Below are 18,017 nucleotides of genomic sequence, written 5' to 3'. Positions count from 1 at the left end.
CAAATTCCTTTTTAATTATTCGTTTTCGTTTTCGCACCTAACAACGATATTAATCGTAATTAAATTGATGTGAAAGGCATAATAATAAATTAAAATTAATTAAAATTACAAAATTACAAAATATCATATCGTAGGAAAAATGAAGTGTAATGAATTTCGTAAGCGTATTAGCAATAAGGACATTTGGATGGAAGGAATTTGTCGGGTTTGACATAACGTGGCTGAGGATGTACGACGTAGGGATAAGACCATTAGGAGATTGACGTGTGGGCTCATTGGGTTGTTTGATGTGATTAAAGTCAAGGGTTGTGATTATAATATGAGAAAATTAGGGTTTGAAGTAAAGTAATTGAGCTTCCTCAACCATTGATTTTGTTTATTTACTCTAATCCTTGTTTGCTTAACACCTTGCTATTCAGATAAGAACACTATTTTGTTTAAAAAGATCCTTTATTTATTTTATTAGAGTATTACGTTATAAATTCATTTCACACCTCAACACGAGTGTAATTTAATAATATGTTTGTTTTTATTGAAATCAAATGTTTGATTCTAAAGTTTATAATATTAGTCCTAGCAAAGTAGTAATAATAATAATAATAATAATTAAAGAATATTATCAAAAACATTTTAAAATGATTTGGTAGATTAAGATTGATACAGTAATTATTTTATTTTATTTTAAAATTAATGAGATTTTAGATGAAGTTTTTTTAAAATAAAAAAAATTAGAAAACTATTTATACTCTATGTACAACAAAACTTATAATTTCTCATTTTAAATTAAAAACATAGTTTTATGGATTTTTTTAACAAAATAGTGTTCTACATGTTATGGTTTAAATATGAGAGTGGATTTTAATACCTATAAGTTTTAGCATAAATAGAAGTGTTTATTTGTTACGTAAAAGAATGATGTAGTGATAAAAAAAAGTGATAATTCGTTATTTTATTAGGCAACTTTGAAAATATGCGTATTTGTCTAAGAAAAAGGTATCAAATTGTTGGTTTTCTTGAATTTTTACAAGTAACATTGGAAAAAGAAAACAAATATAGGATAGTTTTGAAAATATTGCAAAACATAGGGCAGATACATCACATCACAGATATATATACCATGTTTAATCTAAATCTTATACGATGCAATTAAAGAGTAAATTAAGTGTACACTAGTGTGACCAAACACATGGACTTAGACGTTGCAATGATGTGCCATATAAAAGAACATAAAATATACTCGTGTACTTGGTACAAGAGTTATATGTCAAGAGCTTGTATGAGTTTTAATGTTCCCTCTAACCTCTATCTTGTCTTGTATTTAGTAAAACACCATTTAAGTTTTCCAATGACCAAATTATAATAGAAATCTATGAAAATATGAACATAATAGTAGCCAATCGAACATAAATCAGTAGGTAAAGTAGCTATACTTCCCTTTAACTTGATGGCTCAATCCAAAAACACACAATAACACACATTATAAAATACAATACTTTATGATTTTAAAATACATTTTATTACACACAAAAAAAAAAACCATTCTTTTTTCACCAACCACAGATAAAATTATTCCCAAAAACTGTTTTAATAATTTCCATGTCCCTACCGACCCCTGAATATAATTTTGGGATAGTTTTCTCTCTACATCAACGGTAAAAAAAAAAAAAAAAAAAGACTACCGTTGATCGTAAACTCACCGAGAAGATTTGAATTGTATCAATGTCGAATGAACAATCGCATTCATTCCCATGGCACAAGTGTTCCCTCCAAGCAATCATCTGTTCAGTTTGATGTAGAGTAGTATGATGGAATAACACATCTTTATTTTTCTCCTTTGCTTAGAATGAAATCGCGTAATAGTGTTAAGAAGAACAAACCAAAATGCTTTTAATATTCATACATAACACTACTAGCAGGCAGCCAGTAAGCATAGCAAAAAACCATGCCACAAGAAAACGAGTTTAAGAAAGAATACCGTAACATCTAGCATGACATATTAATGGTATCATCATCAGCTTTACCTTTTTCCTTTCCTCAAACATCACCAGAAAATTCATGCAACGATTCTGAGAAACGAGGTTTTTTAAGAATCTTGAGGTGTCTCAAATCTCGTTGGAGTGTCAATACCCATCATACAGCAAAGGCCTGACAATAGGATTATCAGCAAAACGATCCCCTGCAAAGTTGGAGATTGGAAACAAAATGTAAGCCAAAATGAAATGGTACATGTCATTTGATAACGATCTAAGCTTTGTTTGGTTACTAATTTGATTCTTGAAAATTATGCTTATTTTCTTACAACTTATTTACTATGACATCTTTCCTGACTAAACAACATTTGAATTCTTAGCTAAGTTGAAAAAACTAAAATCAAGTCTTTGAGAACTAATTTTCTAAGTTTTTATTGACTTCGTTTATGAAAATACTTCTAACATGTAAGTAACAAAATAAAGAAATCAATAGATAGTAGTGTTTCTAAGTTTCATTTTTAAAAACCAAATGGTTATCAATACTTCCACCCATAAGTTTCTATATTATGTTATTCACTCCCTATTAATGTTTTAAAAAACAAAGCCAAAATTTTGAAAACTAACAAAGTACTTTTTAAAATTTTGTTTTTGATTTTAAAATTCAACTAGCAATCCAAGTGTTCCTTTAAGAAATGTGAAAACAATATTAGAAAATTGGAGAGGTAACAAGCACAAATTTCAAAATTATTATCAAACAGAGCCTGAACAATCACAATCAGACTCAGGAAATGACCACAGTCTTAACAACTAACTAGGCTTCCAAGCGTAAGTTCTTTTACCTACTTTCAACTTTAAAGTAGGTTCTAGAACTGGCTAAAATATAACTACATGTTATCAGGTCCAGTTTATTAACCATAAGATTAGTACTTAGTGCAGAAATAGGTCAAAATGTACAAAGCGTAAATTGGAATATCACATGAAAAGAGTTAGTGACTCACAACAAAGAGGCCCTCAAGAAGAGATGATTTAATCTGGCAGACTTCATCACAAAAACTTTCTGATTTAGCTGATTCATTTACAGATGAACCTTCGGCCATAAATCTTCCTAGCTCCACATAGGAATGGCGAATGGACCTAAAGGGATCTGATATATAGAGAATTTCATACTTTGCCCCAACATGCTCCGCAGAAGTCATTATCTCTGACAAAGTTTTGCCTGTAATAATTTCAAAATTCAACATAAGAATTTTGTAACATATCACCAATCACGTTGCTTGTGCTAATGACCATCTGAAAACAAAATAAAATGAGTTAACATACTTTCAGAAGTCCATGGATTGCCTTCTTCAGGAGAACTGAAATCTCCATGAGAGAAAATGACTAATTCCGTCTCTCCCTCTCGCTTGTTTTCCATTCTTGAAACCATATAATCCTACTCGTTTAATACAGAAAACATAAATGAGGATATCATTAATGTTTTAAGAAAACAGATTTTAGTCATATAAAGATAGATTTACATTGATCGAATGTGGCAGCAGTGAAAGTTTCTGGAATGATTCATCCTCAACAGAGGACAACTCCTGGAAAGCACTACTGCTGATTCTGAGGTCATGCCCACATGATTGTTTGAATTCTGAGATCAATAACTTTTCTACTGCACCCTTTTCTGGTGCAGCCACATAGGGAAATGCCATGGAGAAGTTAGACCTTGAGAAAGAGACCTGTGAAAATCGATCCTAGATTTAGAGTTCAGACTCAAGACATGCAGTTTTACAATTTATAAGACAAATTTCTTTACCAAACCTTAAGTAAATCCATAAGATTTGGATCCACGTGCCTGCTTGATGTGAAATCTGACTGCAACTATAAAAGACAAAAGACCCGTCACAATGTTGATCAAGAAACCAACATAACAGTGCACCAAATTATTATAATTGATACTAGAAATGTCATTTGTGACACTGACATAAAAGAAAGTTGTGAACTAGCATCATAATCTGAGTGCGAACAAATACATAAAGAAGAAGAAGAAGAATTACAAAAGGCATGCAGAACGTGGATGACGTGACACTTCAAAAATTCATAGTAATTCTTTTCAAGCTTTGGAAACATTTTTCGATAATAGTACATAGTGTATACCCAATACACTTTTAGAATATTAATAATAGTCCTTAACCATTGTCAAAAGAGGGTTGTGTTTATAAGATCCTTTTCTAAAAAGAAACAGAGGAAAATTTTTAGTTTTCCAATTTTGGGGTTGTTTATACTTCCATCCCCTCCCGAACTCCATAATCTTTTACCATTCAACTTAATGAATAGTATATTCGCGAACAAATAGAATTTAAGGAAATTTAAGGAATGGTCGTTATTATTTTGAATTTTGAATGGTCGTTCACTTACTGAAATTTAAGGAAAGATATTTCTTTTGAGTTCCCTTCTTTCTTTCACTTGGTTCATTGTTTGGTGGGGAGGGGAATGAAATGTGAGAGAATCATTGGGTGCGACCTAGTTCCCTTTCTCTTTGTTTCCTTATCTCTATCATTTGTCTTCCTTTAAGAATAAGGTGGCTTCTAATTCCTTAATTTGGTCAAAAGGAGCTCTGCCTTTTTTTCTCTTTTTCATTTGGGTTTTTTTGCTCTTTGAGCTATAAGAAAGTAACAGATGTTGCATCTCTCTTCATCTTGTTGGGGGAGATTGTCTCTTGCTTGGGAAAAGGGGCTTTTTGGTTTCTTCTGCAGCGTGAAGATCCTGTGTTTAAAGCTCAAACCCCTACCTCTGTAATGTCATTTTGTCCCTTACTAAATGGGTCTTTAACAAATTTCTAAGCCCACAAGTGCATGAAGTCTTAACGTTGACATAATTAAATTTACCAAAACTTATCAGCTGAAGTTGGGACAATTAGGGAATGTGAACACGTTAAAAGTTGGTTTCTATTTTATAAAAATGCTATAAACATGAAATGAATCTTTAGGATAACTCGTCTAGCATAATTAAGTCTCTTAAATATTCTAACCTCAAATAATAATCCTAAATTCAAACTTTATAAACAACATATTAGATTTTTGGCTATAAGAAAAAACACAATGAAGTATGAAATAAAAAATAAATCATGTGAGTGATCAAACAAATTCACAGTAACTGAAAGAATTACACAATGAAGAGTCGTAAATCTCGAACTTCTTATATCCCTACCTCTGAACCAACAAAGATTATTGCAAGATCCACATGCTGCTTTACTTCCTTTCCCGTGCACTAAGGAGTTAAATAATTAACATTGTTAATAATATAAAAATATGAGAAAATGAACTTTTTTATGAAGAACCAAATTAACATTGAAATTTAAAAGAAAAAAAGAAAGAATAAAAGGGTATCCAGAAGGACCATAACCAAGCCCAAAAAGAGAGGAATCAAACTAAAGAAAAGGATATACCAAAAAGCAAAACATGTAGCTTTTTTAAAAAACTAAAAATTGTGCATAGGTGATTCTTAAAAACTAATAACAGAGAACTCTAGAACAAGATTTGAAATGTAACAAACCCACCAGAAGTTGTGACCAGCCTCCTTCATTTAGAACAGACTTTGCCAGCTCCTGTGGGGAAATGGTCTGATAATCAACATACTTTTCTAGAATGTTGTTAGAAAACCTGCAGCCATTCGGTACAACTTCTAAATCAAACAAAGAAAAATGATACAGTCTATTATGACACATTTAGACCAGTTAAACACAACCACCGCCCCCACCCCCCACCACACACACACACACAAAGATGAAGAAAAGAACACGAAAATTGATTCCTGTAGAATAAAATGAAGGATGATAATATGGAAACTAACCAATGAAGAACAGAAACAATGGGGAATCTAAAATTTAAAATGATGGCAATAAATCTTAATCAACTAAGCAGGTCGAAAGGCAAAAGAAATCACAATCCTGATGTAGATATGTCGGGATTTGTTTATTATTCATTTGAAATAGGTTGACACACAAAAAATGGCACATAGAACATACAAAACATAAAAAAATCAAGCAGCATACCCGTGGCGTTGGTGAGGGGACCAAAGGAATGCAGGAATAGTAGATGGCAAAGATGAGATGGGCTCAAATGTTGCTGCCGCCAGGAGAACAACAAGAAACAAACCCAACGTGGGCACGTCCGCTTGCTTCATCTCTCTGTTACTCCACATCAACAAGAGAATAGGTGAGTACAAAAAAAATTAGAATGCACAAGATCTATTTGGCATATGAAATTAATATATCAGAACCATGAATCGTTAAATAAATCTGAATTTCAAAAGTTGTCCAGAACAGAAAGAAAATGAAATTGATTTTATAAAAATAAAAAAATAATAAGAAGAATAAAATTTTATTAAAAAATGTGGTTCTTATCGAGGCCCATATGTTGATCCCACCCTCTCATTGCCGTTACCAGTAACTTTATTCCCCACTTAATCCCTTTGAGCACCAACCTATGAGCCAATCTTGCATCCCCTATGATGCAACGAGAGATGCTCATTACCGAATGCCAGCTACTTCATCTGTCGATGGCGCTAGATAATCAAGATCCCTTATGAAAAATTTCTCCAACTATATCAATGCCACATATGTTAATACAAAAGAAAAACAAATGACAACAGAAAGTTCATCAAACCCACCCGAAGTTTTAAGAATATTGGTTGTTCTCCTTTTGCTGGTGGCTCCTCTGGAGGCATCCATACTCTATGGAATGACCCATCTCGGGAGGTTATTTGTGGTGCATCTTCCTCTATCACTCCATGTATCCTTGGTTGATTATTTTTGTCCATGAATTTCAGGCATTTAAAACCTCCACAATCGGTCCATAGCACAATTTTTGCGATAAACGTATGATCTTTCTTTCTTGTGTGGTCATTGACTTTTGGGAGGTGATTTTGATGTAACTGCATGGTCTAATGAGAATCCCACTCTCTTTTACCTCCTTAAAAGACTATCAAGAGAGACCAAAAATTTGGCAAGAATATGTTGATCCTTTTAAAAAGCTATCAAGAGAGACCAATAATACTTGATTCTTTTAATGACAATTCCACTCTCTATCCTTATGTCTACTGCTGATGGTTTTAGTTTTTGGCAGGTTATGTGGTCCTCCATACTATCAAGAGACACCAAAACTTTTGGCAAGAATTACATGACCTCTCAACTTTGGGCCAAGACACTGGGGGGCAACTTCTTCTTCTTTTTTTTTTTTTTTGGGGGGGGGGGGGTGAGGGATAAGAAGCATAACTTTCATTATCACAAAGAATGATCTAAAAGGTGAGTGAGATGAGGTATCCCACACAACAATTTTTTTTTTTTTTTAAAAAAAGACCCACTGGTATTAGTTTGGATTAGGCTATGAATACAAAAGAATTTAGAAGTTGTGGACCATGTAGAAGCAAAGAGAGTAACCAAACTCCAAGAAGAATCATTATTAGTTTTCTGATCACAAAAGATTTTAGAGCTTCGAGAAATCATGCCATTGCCAGAAGTATGAGAAAGTGACCTTGTTTTGGGACAAATTCATTAGACCCTCAACACGTGGTGGCCTTGGCATCCAAGGATTGGGTGAAAAAAACATAGCTATCCTTGCTACATGGATTGAAGATACTACAAGGATTATGTATTATAGAAGCAGGTTATTGATGTGGCCGGACAACAGCTTCTCCTCATCTATTAAAAGGCCTTGGAGAAATATTCTGATGCAAGTGAACCTTATCCATAATAGGGTCACACGAAAGACTGGTAATGGGGCAAATACTGCTTTGTGGCATGATCGTTGCACCAAGAATCCATCCTCTCTGAGAAAAATCCTTACCTTTGCATTGGCTGCAGAAAAGAACATGGCTTTACAGGACTTTTTGGATGAACAACATGGATGCAGCCTCATCTTCAAGAGAAATTTCAAAGTTGAGGAAATAAAGAATTGGATTAGCCTTACCGGGACTGTGGGTGTAGAATTTGCACACTAAAGGCATCTTCACAACAAAAACCCTTTCTCTTGACTTGGGTACTAATAGGAGTGATCCTACCCACACTTGGGCGATTTGGGTTGACATAAATCCTAAAGAGATTAAATTCATCCTCTGAAATTAGCCACAAAGCCATAAATACTTGTGAAGTTGTCAGTTGTGATAAATTACAAAGGAGGTGCCCATCCATGTGTTCCTCATTGCTGTTTAATTTGCAGAGCTGGATGTGAAACATCTTATCTCTTCATCTTGCCCTATTGCCTTGATTTTGGAAAGATTACCCTATCCTTTGGATGGGCTACAGCATAACCCAATCTGATTATTAGCCTCCTCACATACACAATGATTGGCCACCATTTCCACGATAGAAAGAGAGCACTTATGACACTTTTTTTAGAACATCATCTTCCTTACTATGTAATGGAGCAAATGTACCTCCCTTTTCAATTCTTAGTCTCTCTTCACTTTAGACCAACTGGAGAAATCATTTAGTTTTCATTTGCTTCAATCAGAGGGCTTGAAAAGATTACTTCAAATCACTTCCAAATTTTCTTGACTTTTGGAAACCAAAGATATGCTCCTTCAATCTCTAAAGGCTTACTTCCTCTTTCTGCATTTTGTTTGCCACTCAAACACTTTTTGTTTGATCTAGAGATCCATCACGATGACATAAAACTATTAAGACCCACTAGTTTTGTTCGTACCCAAAGGATTTCAATAATACACAACTAAGAAGATCACGGCTCTGATGTCAATTGATAAGAACAATAAAAATTTTGCCCATTTTCATAATGGTATGATATATGTATGATATATGTATATTAGAAAAGTAACGACTTTTATTGAGAAAAAATGAAAGAATACAAGGGCATAAAAAGAAAAAAAAACTACCAAAACACCCCACCTAAAAGAAGGGGTTCCAACTAAGTAAAATGTTACTAAGGGAGTAGTTACAAAAGGCCTTTAAAACCAAAGCCCAAAGGGACACATGAAATCTTGCTAATGACCAAACCTCATTTGGGTTCCTTTCCCTACCTCTAAACACCCGATCATTCCTCTCACCCAAATATCCCAAATCACAGCACACACTCTGACAAGCCACAAAAAACAGACTTTCTATTTGAAAGGTGAATGGCAGAGGAACTCCTCGATCGTCACACAAATGCTTCATTTGCCAGAAAAACTAATATTAAACTTCTGAAAATCACCACACACTCCACAGATACAGACAACCCAAAAGAGATGATCAAGGTCTTCCTCCATAATGGTACAATGTTGTCTATAATGGTATCGTGTTGTCCACTATGAGCATAAGAGCCCTCACGACTTGACTTTTGGTTTCACCCAAAAGACCCCATATGTATGAACATAATTGTCGTCACTTATATTCCATCAATCTCGCACTTCCCTCATGACTTTACTTCTGGCTTCACCCTTTTGTAATTACAACTTAACTACTCCCACGTCACAGTGAATATGTTTTTTGTCAGCACCATCGGATGGAATTTCTTTTGTATATCCAAACTAAGAGCCACAACAACAAATAATTTGTGTTCTTTCAAGAAAAAAATAACTGTCACAGAAAACAAATTAACGAAGAAACAATCAACTAAACGCATAACTTTACTGATTTCAACCAAATTCATACATAATGCGTGAGCAAAGAGAAAAAAAAAAAAGAAAAAAACCCAAGGCAATGTAAAAATTCGAGCAATACTGAAGGATCTGCAACTGTAAAGTACAATCTCCAGAAATCAAAACCATGAAGAACAAGAAATTCAGAATGAAAGAAATGGGAAGTGGTTAAAGAGATTTAAAATTTCAATAGTTAAAACAAAGTTAAAAAACTTCAGATTCAGAGCTCTAATCTAAAGAGAAATCAGATCATTTTGAAAGAGAACAAGAGAGGGATAGAGAAAGAGAATAACCTGGAAGGTGATTTGTGAAGAGATGCAAGGTTGTATCGGATTTGTCTCGCAACTGAGAGGAAAGTCGTCCGAGCTGTGTATTTTCCTCGACGAATTTGATCTATTCGGAGAATTTCATTTGGATGTTATGTAAATTTTATTGCGTTCCTGATGAGAGAGCCTGAGATTGAGAGAGATTCTGAACTTTTTTATTTTTATTTTATTCTATAAATTTATATAATGTAGATTCTGAAAATTTGATGGGTGGAAATGGAATAAGGCCTCTAAGGTTAACAACAGTGACCTAATATTCTATTCCTTTTAACTATCTTACTAAACATTTGGGATTAATTTTCAATACTTCCTTTACATCTTTCAAAATAAAATTAATCCAACAAAATAATAATAAACCTAAAACGAAAAATTACCATTTTTAATTTGGGGTTTTGCAAAAACAATTATAAAAATTAATTTATTTTATTACACTTATTATATATTTTATTACACTAAAAAGATTTTTAAAAAAATTACACTTATTATATATTTTTGTCTATTTTTCTATTTTTTACAATTTTCCTTTAAATAATTTTATAATTTTATAATTTAAAACCATGTTTACCAGTTTTAAAAATTAATTTATTTTATTATTAATATTTTAAATAATTATGTTACATTTAAAATTTCCAAATCATTCACAATAAAATTAGTTTTGAAATTTTGACTAAAAATGTGCACTCCAACAACTTGGAGAAGAAATTGTGTCTAATAAAAATCAAAATTGTGATATTATCACAACAAGAGATAAGAACAATTGTGTCCCTAAATTGAAATTTTGGAGACAAACAATTGGTGAATTAAAAGATGTTGCATAATCTTCATTTTGATCGGTTAATCACAACGATTGCGAAGTAATTTAAATTAATTGGGTCCAATCTAAACACATTTATGGGGGAAATTGAGCAAACTAAAAGATTGGGTCAACTGTCAACCAACGTCAGGCCCACTACCGACGGCCCATATTTCCCATTGCACATACTCGAGCCCAGAAACAGTCGCGCCGAATAAGATGAATAGAACGGATAATGCAGTTGCAAAATTCACACTCATTGAATCCAAAATCTTCCTCTTCGGCTCTTTCAATTCAATCCCAGTAGTCTGCGACGAAGCCGAGCTCAGCTCATGAAGTGGCAGCAAAAAAAGGATGGTAATTCTTGCGGGACTTCAACCCTGTAAGTATCTCTGCGTTCCCAATTCGTCATTCGAGTCTCAAGATTTCTTAGTTTCATCTAATTCCGTTAGGAATTCAGCATTTCTCGCCGTTCCTAGATTACCAGTTCAACGAATCTCAAACTCCAACTTGTGTTCCACTTCTACTTGTTCTGATAACTGTAATAAGTCTAAGAAGTTGACATTTCGAAGAAGAAGTAGCGTTTTGTTTTGCTCTAGGAACGATATTTTTGATAATTTATCGAGCACACAGTTGCCGGATAAGCCTCGAGTGGATGGAATTCAAGAGATTGATGAGATTGGTCTGCTAAATAAGCCTTCTCCCGCTCCTATAAGCAATGGGGTTTCATCAGAAATTGACCAAGAGGTTGAAAATCCTGACGAGAATGAAGCCTTAGCACCATTTATGAAGTTCTTTAAGAATAAAGATTCTGCAGATGAAAAGGAAGAAGAGGAAAGAGCCCTACGAGCTTTTGAAGAAACAATTGATGGTGATGACGAGACCGAGATAGCCAATAAGTTGAATGTTGAGTACTATGAGCCCAAACCTGGGGATGTTGTGGTTGGTGTGGTTGTCTCGGGTAATGAAAACAAGCTGGATATCAACGTGGGGGCGGATTTGTTAGGAACAATGTTGACAAAAGAAGTGCTTCCATTGTATGACAAAGAGATGGAATCCTTGACGTGTGATCTTGACAAGGATGCTGAGTCTTTTATGATGAATGGGAAGATGGGGCTGGTGAAATATGAGGATGCTTTTAGCCGCGGACAGGGGCCAGGGCGCCCTGTCGTGGAGAATGGAACGGTTTTATTTGCTGAGGTTTTGGGAAGGACACTCAGTGGTCGGCCATTGCTCTCGACTAGAAGGCTGTTTCGACGGTTGGCCTGGCATCGAGTGAGGCAGGTTCTTTTCTTGATTAGCTTCTCATTTTTTTGAAGTTTCCATCTTAGGGGGCACAAAGAAGAAATGTATATGTTAATTGTGGTTCCCTTGTTCGACAGATAAAAGGACTTGATGAGCCAATTGAAGTTAAAATATCTGAGTGGAATACTGGAGGCCTTCTAACAAGAATTGAGGTGCCTATGCTACTGTAATTAGTGTGGTTTTAGTTTGTATTTCTTCTTTCCGGATGGCTTATGTTTCATTTTTGTTTTGAACTTTTGTGTTATGCAGGGCTTGCGAGCTTTTCTTCCCAAGGCTGAGTTATTGAATAGAGTAAATAACTTCACAGAGTTGAAAGAAAATGTAAGTAGGTTTCAGGTTCTTCTATGTTTGAGCTGTTATAAACATTATATCACCAAAGCCTTTATGGTTCACCCATCATTTAGATGATATTTTCAAATTCAATTGAAATAATTGTTGCCATAAGATTATGAATTTACTATGTCTATAAATATTGACCTATTTCTTTCTTTCATGAAAATATTGATGTACTTGTCTTTTAGACTTCACTTCGTTCTTCCAGTGTCTACAACTTTTGATGGATCCCCTGCATTGTGCTTTCCATTTGTTACCTTGAAAATTTGCTGAAGACCTTAAATCCCTCAGTACCATTCTAACCTCAATTTTCCAATTGTAACTTGGCAGAACATAAGATGGACTTTAGATCATAACATTTTCTATTCTCGAGTTTGTGGCTCAAGTTTTGTTTTTTCTTGTTTTTTTTTTCTAAAAAAAAACATCGTGGATGTCAATTTCACTATGAACTTTGTTTGCCTGCTTTTGTTGTTAAAGTTCTGAAAGCTTGAAAAGAGGAGGGAAATTGTGATGCTCACCACGTGAAAAAGACGCACCCATAAATAATTGCCTTACAATTTTTCCCTCTTCATTTTTTTCAATTCTCCGACTTAATAAAAAATGCCACTGCCTTTTTCTAAATGACGTGGTCATCATTGTTGCACTATTAGTTTAGAGCAGGGTCTTGAAACTTGATCTGTTTTTTTTCTTTTTGATATCCGTGAGTGTTCAGGCCAGCTTATGCGCACCTCGACTAATCTCACGGGACACCCGCCTGACCCTACAACATTTGGGTGTCAAGGAAACCCATAGGAACGGTTTTGAAACTTGATATCTTAATATGCATGTGGAACCAATAATCTGCCTCACCTTTTACTGGGACTTTTGACATTGTGCCACATATCTTGAATCCCTTAATTGGCTTGGATTTGCATCCACATTCAGTTCTTATTCACATTTACTAAAATCTCTTCAAATTGGTGCCTTCTGCATCAGCGGCCTCTATGTCTTGATCTGCACTTTTTTTCTATTTCAATGTTAACAAACACTCTCTCTACCTGCTACAACATTTGCTTGGGAAATTGGACAAGAGGAAGGTATGAATGATCTTAACTCACTGTATTGGTCATGTATTGTGCAGGTAGGACGTCGGATCTTTGTGCAGATTACACGAATGGATGAAGCTAAGAATGATTTGATACTAAGTGAGAAACAAGCTTGGGTCAGTTTCAATACTGCACATTTCAATATTTTCTCCTCAGACATTGCATGAGTACAGACACCAATAAATAGCAGATTTTGTATGTCTCAGGAAACGTTATACCTACGTGAGGGAACGCTTCTTGAAGGGACCGTGAAGAAAATATTTCCGTATGGAGCTCAAATAAGAATTGGTGACACAAACAGAAGGTGAGTTTCAGTTTTGATTTCCTGCAAACTTCTCCCGAGTTGAACAATCTTGTTAGTTAGTTTGAAATAGTTTTCTTAAAAAATTAGTGGTTGATTATACTATTACTTGCTTGTTACAAAAATGGCCAATCTCCACTGAGACAATACCATAGTAAGTATCTCAATTTACAACACTGCTCAAAACCTTTGCAGACATAAATCTTTACTTTTTTTAAGTGACCACCCAACTTACTAGTAATCTTCCCAAGCATGATAGATTGCAGAGTTCTAACTGGATCCAATAGGATTCAGTTCTTATTTACTATTACTCGAGAATGGTTTAATTTTTATCTTTCTAAGATATGTATTGTATAATTAACACGAGATGTGAAGAACATCTTTAAGTATGCATTATCCTGACTAGAATAATACCAAAGATAATCTGTTGAAGGAACACAATCTATATATGTTTTGCTATAAGTCAGCTAGTAATTATTTCTGCTTTGACTGGGCATACCGTATTTTGTTGTTCTTATTAATCTGTAGTTTCTGAGAAATTGCTAATGCATCCACCTGAATGTTTCTCAGTGGGTTACTCCATGTCTCAAACATAACCCGTGCCCGAGTTACCTCAGTGAGTGACTTACTTTCAGTGGGTGAAAAGGTCAATGTTCTTGTCGTGAAGTCAATGTTTCCTGACAAGATATCTCTAAGGTAATTCAGGATATATTACTCAATATAACAGAGTTGTGGTTGGTTTATGTGCATCTAATGAAAGATCATTTTGGAATTTACAGCATTGCAGACCTTGAAAGCGAGCCCGGTCTCTTTATAACGAACAAGGAGGTAGTACATTACGCATTAATGATCTTCCTCACCATTGAACATTTTCTTTGAAATTTGACTAAATTCCCCTTTTCCTTCTCCTTTTCCTATAATAGAAAGTATTTTCAGAGGCCAAGATCATGGCAAAAAAGTACAGGCAAAGGCTACCTTCACTTGACGGCATTCTCAGGCCCAAAACTGCTCCAACTACAGATCTTCCATTTGAAAATGAATCGAGCATGTATGCAAATTGGAAGTGGTTCAAATTCGAAAGGTAGTTGTTAAGTTAAATGATCTCTCTTTTGTGCTTCCCAGCCATATTTTACTCCAAGGGAAATAATTGGTTATATATATTCAGCTGGGCTAGAGTTCCCTTAGATTAACGAATCATTTTTCGTTACCATTTATCACTAGTAATTCCTGTCTGAATTTGTGAAATGATACAATCCAGGGAATAGGGAAGTGTAAAAGATCAAATTTTGAACACTATTCTGCCTTGTTCAGCTGTTTAATTGATGTTCTTACACAGTAAGTTAAATTTTCCGTTTTTGTTGCTTTCAGCGTCTACCTTACACCTTGCACTCACAAAAAAGTCAAAACAAGTATAATACACTTACTATTCATCTCACGTATACAAGATGTTAAATGTCACAAAAGCCCCTATTACTGATATACATTTGACACACATAATACATTTGATACTTCTTGATACCCTTTGGACCTTGATATACTTGATGTATCACTCTTGATATGTTATTGATAAACACTTGATATACTCGATACACTTGAAATGTAACACGTGTATTTTTACTCCAAAATAATTTATTAATTGAATGTTTGTTGTTGTAGGTTGTTGTAAGATATTGTTGATGTATTTGAAATGTTGATTGTTATATATAATTGTTGATACTTTCATATATATTGTTAATGCATTTGAAATATGTTAGTTCAAGTTTTTATGGATTGATGTCTGATATACTTTAGTATTTAAAATGTTTATATGTTTATTGTTTGGTGTATGATAACTTAACTTGTCAATGTATTTGAAGTACACTCACTGTAATTTTTAGGGCTTCTTGCACATCTATCATAATTGGTTTAATAAATTAGACCTATAACACACCGCTTATGGTTATGCAATAATGTCAAAACACAAATCTAACCTAGATTTGAAAATGAAAAATTACAAACTTGTCACTTGAAAAATTACAAACTCGTCACATTTATCACTAGTACAGTCAATGAATTTGATACGCTTGATACACATGATGTATTTAGAGTTGAAGATGCTCTAAACTTGACAAATTTGATACGCTTGATACACATGATGTATTTAGAGTTGAAGATGCTCTAAACTTGACAAATGATTCAGAAATGAAGATGATTTTACTAATTGGAATCTACCAATGAACAAGAATGTGGAAAAAATGAATTGTTGAGAATGTAAGAGAAATGATGACTAGGAGAAGAGATACCTTAAAAGGTAGTTTAAGAATAATAACAAATTTAAGATGAAAAATAATTTGAAAGTGATAAATTTTATATATTTACAAAATCCTAAACCTATGTCATATTTCTCGTATACTATTCTAAAAAAGTTACACCTTACCATTTTTCTTTTTATAAACATTGTATGACATAGCATCATACGAAATAATAGTTTAAAATACTATTTTCTTGTACAATTTTAGTTCTAAAAAGGTTTTAAAATATTATTTTCTTGTTCAATTTTAGTTATTAAGAAAATTCATTTTCAATCTTTTAGTTCAAATATCAATTGGAAAGGTAGATTTAAAAGTAACCATCCAAATTCTAACCATATTAATAATTTGTATCGATTCAAGATCTGAATTTTGGAAATAGTTATATTATCTGAACATTCATAATTGTATTAATATAAATTATTGATTTTCGTAATTTGAGTAACAATTAACTATATGATATTTTGAACAATCATATTAGATTGTGATCATCTTATATGGCTATGAAGTGTATAATGTTAATTATACAAATAAAGTATGGTTGAAAAAGAATGGAAAATGAGAGAAAAAACAGCAAGGAAATAATAATAATGATAAAGGAAAAGAATATGAAAAGGTATTTGGAGATGGAAATTGGAAGCTGAGGCAGAAATTCAGTAAGAGTTGTCCAGTCCACAATAATATATTCTCCACACCAAATCCTTTTCTATATTACTCTTATTTGAAAATATAATAATGTTTCTTTTGGTATCTTTTGTTCATCATCCTCTTCTTTTATACACCAAAGGGATTATAAATATTTTTTCTATGGTTAATTTTGTACATTAATGGTGTTGATTCAATGGAGGCTTGACTTTTTTCAATTTTATTTCATTTTTATACTTTAGAGTTGCAACGGTGCTTTATGGAATTTTTTATAAATATGAAAAACAAGAGAACAAGAGAACAAGAGGTAATCTAAGTGCTCTTTTAATAATGTAGCAACTAAATTAAGAAAACAAAAATGAAGGAAAGATTTTCATTTCTTAATTTTTGATCTCATCCAGTGCATATCTTACTTCATATGTTGGAGTCAATAAACTAAGATAGAATCATTCTTGATAATTTAGAATTTTAATTTGTTATATAGTAAATTCATGTTTTAATTTGAATTTAGAGGAGAATTGAAAAAGTGAACGTCTTCGAAATTTTGATCGTCACTATTTTGGTGTATTGTTAATCTACTCTACGTTTTCAGCTCATTTGTTGAGTGCTATTCATTTACGTATAATTTATTATTTCTTTTATGTGATTCGTATGTGCTTTTTTTTCTTTCTCTTACTCCCAATTCTTCTTTCTTCCTCCTTTTCGGGGACTTTGTGATATATTAAATATATTGTAAAAATATTTAGATTTTTTTTATACATATGTTTTACTTATTTGATTTTTCTAGTTTGTTTTACATGAGTTCTATTTTTTTATTTATTTTATTCAATTACTCGTTCTAATTTGCTTTCAAGATTTCAATTTAAAAAAAAAAAATGTTAACATGATATTTAAATTTTAGAAAAAAAAATTAACTTTTAAATTGAGTTATTTGATTATGTTGGTAGGTTGACATAAAAGATTTATATAATAAATTAACAATTTTTTTTATGATAGAATAATCTAAAGTCTAATAATTCAAAAATAGAAGTTACACTAACATTCCAATTAAGAGTTAATGAAATTCTAATAACATAGACCAAACAAGTTATTTTCAAAAGTTCAGGGACCAAAATAGATATATTTACAAGTTTATAGAATAAAATATAACACACGAAAAAAAATAAATAATTAATCTAAAATAAAATAAAAACTCTTTCATTTAAAGTTGTTTAAATAACTTAAATATGTACTTAGTTACTATTTTGACCGCTAAACTTTTACATTGTATTTCATTTTGGCTTTCTTTTAATTATTCAGATACCTTTTTTTTGTTATTCTCAATTTAATATATTCATTTTTATTTTTTATTTTA

At 32.8% G+C, this 18,017-nt stretch overlaps 2 protein-coding genes across 4 annotated transcripts; one reads left to right on the top strand and one right to left on the bottom strand.

The window, feature by feature from the left end:
• Positions 1-1,542: 1,542 nt before the first annotated feature.
• On the bottom strand, positions 1,543-10,117 carry LOC101220040. Of its 2 annotated transcripts, none has more exons than XM_004140903.3 (9): positions 9,881-10,117; positions 6,007-6,141; positions 5,512-5,614; positions 5,163-5,222; positions 3,774-3,833; positions 3,488-3,691; positions 3,291-3,402; positions 2,969-3,186; positions 1,543-2,176 (listed from the first exon to the last, which is right to left on the bottom strand). In XM_004140903.3, the coding sequence occupies exons 2-9, from the start codon at positions 6,135-6,137 to the stop codon at positions 2,084-2,086; spliced, it is 981 nt and encodes a 326-aa protein (XP_004140951.1). In that variant the 5' UTR covers positions 6,138-6,141; positions 9,881-10,117; the 3' UTR covers positions 1,543-2,083. The 2 variants fall into 2 exon arrangements, with proteins under 2 accessions (XP_004140951.1, XP_011656616.1); XM_011658314.2 differs by having other exon boundaries at positions 2,074-2,176; positions 3,774-3,827.
• An 826-nt stretch (positions 10,118-10,943) lies between these two features.
• LOC101219804 (protein PIGMENT DEFECTIVE 338, chloroplastic) lies at positions 10,944-15,092 on the top strand. Of its 2 annotated transcripts, XM_031888118.1 has the most exons (9): positions 10,949-11,088; positions 11,167-11,990; positions 12,089-12,163; positions 12,261-12,332; positions 13,465-13,545; positions 13,636-13,733; positions 14,301-14,426; positions 14,510-14,558; positions 14,654-15,092. In XM_031888118.1, exons 1-9 carry the CDS (start codon positions 11,061-11,063, stop codon positions 14,813-14,815), a joined length of 1,515 nt encoding a protein of 504 aa, XP_031743978.1. In that variant the 5' UTR covers positions 10,949-11,060; the 3' UTR covers positions 14,816-15,092. The 2 variants fall into 2 exon arrangements, with proteins under 2 accessions (XP_004140950.1, XP_031743978.1); XM_004140902.3 differs by having other exon boundaries at positions 10,944-11,990.
• The last annotated feature ends 2,925 nt before the right edge of the window (positions 15,093-18,017 follow it).

Source organism: Cucumis sativus, chromosome 6 (assembly GCF_000004075.3).
Source record: "Cucumis sativus cultivar 9930 chromosome 6, Cucumber_9930_V3, whole genome shotgun sequence".
Classification (NCBI taxonomy): Eukaryota; Viridiplantae; Streptophyta; class Magnoliopsida; order Cucurbitales; family Cucurbitaceae; genus Cucumis; species Cucumis sativus.
Note: the sequence above shows the minus strand (reverse complement) of the source record. Positions and strands in the feature narration are given on the sequence as shown.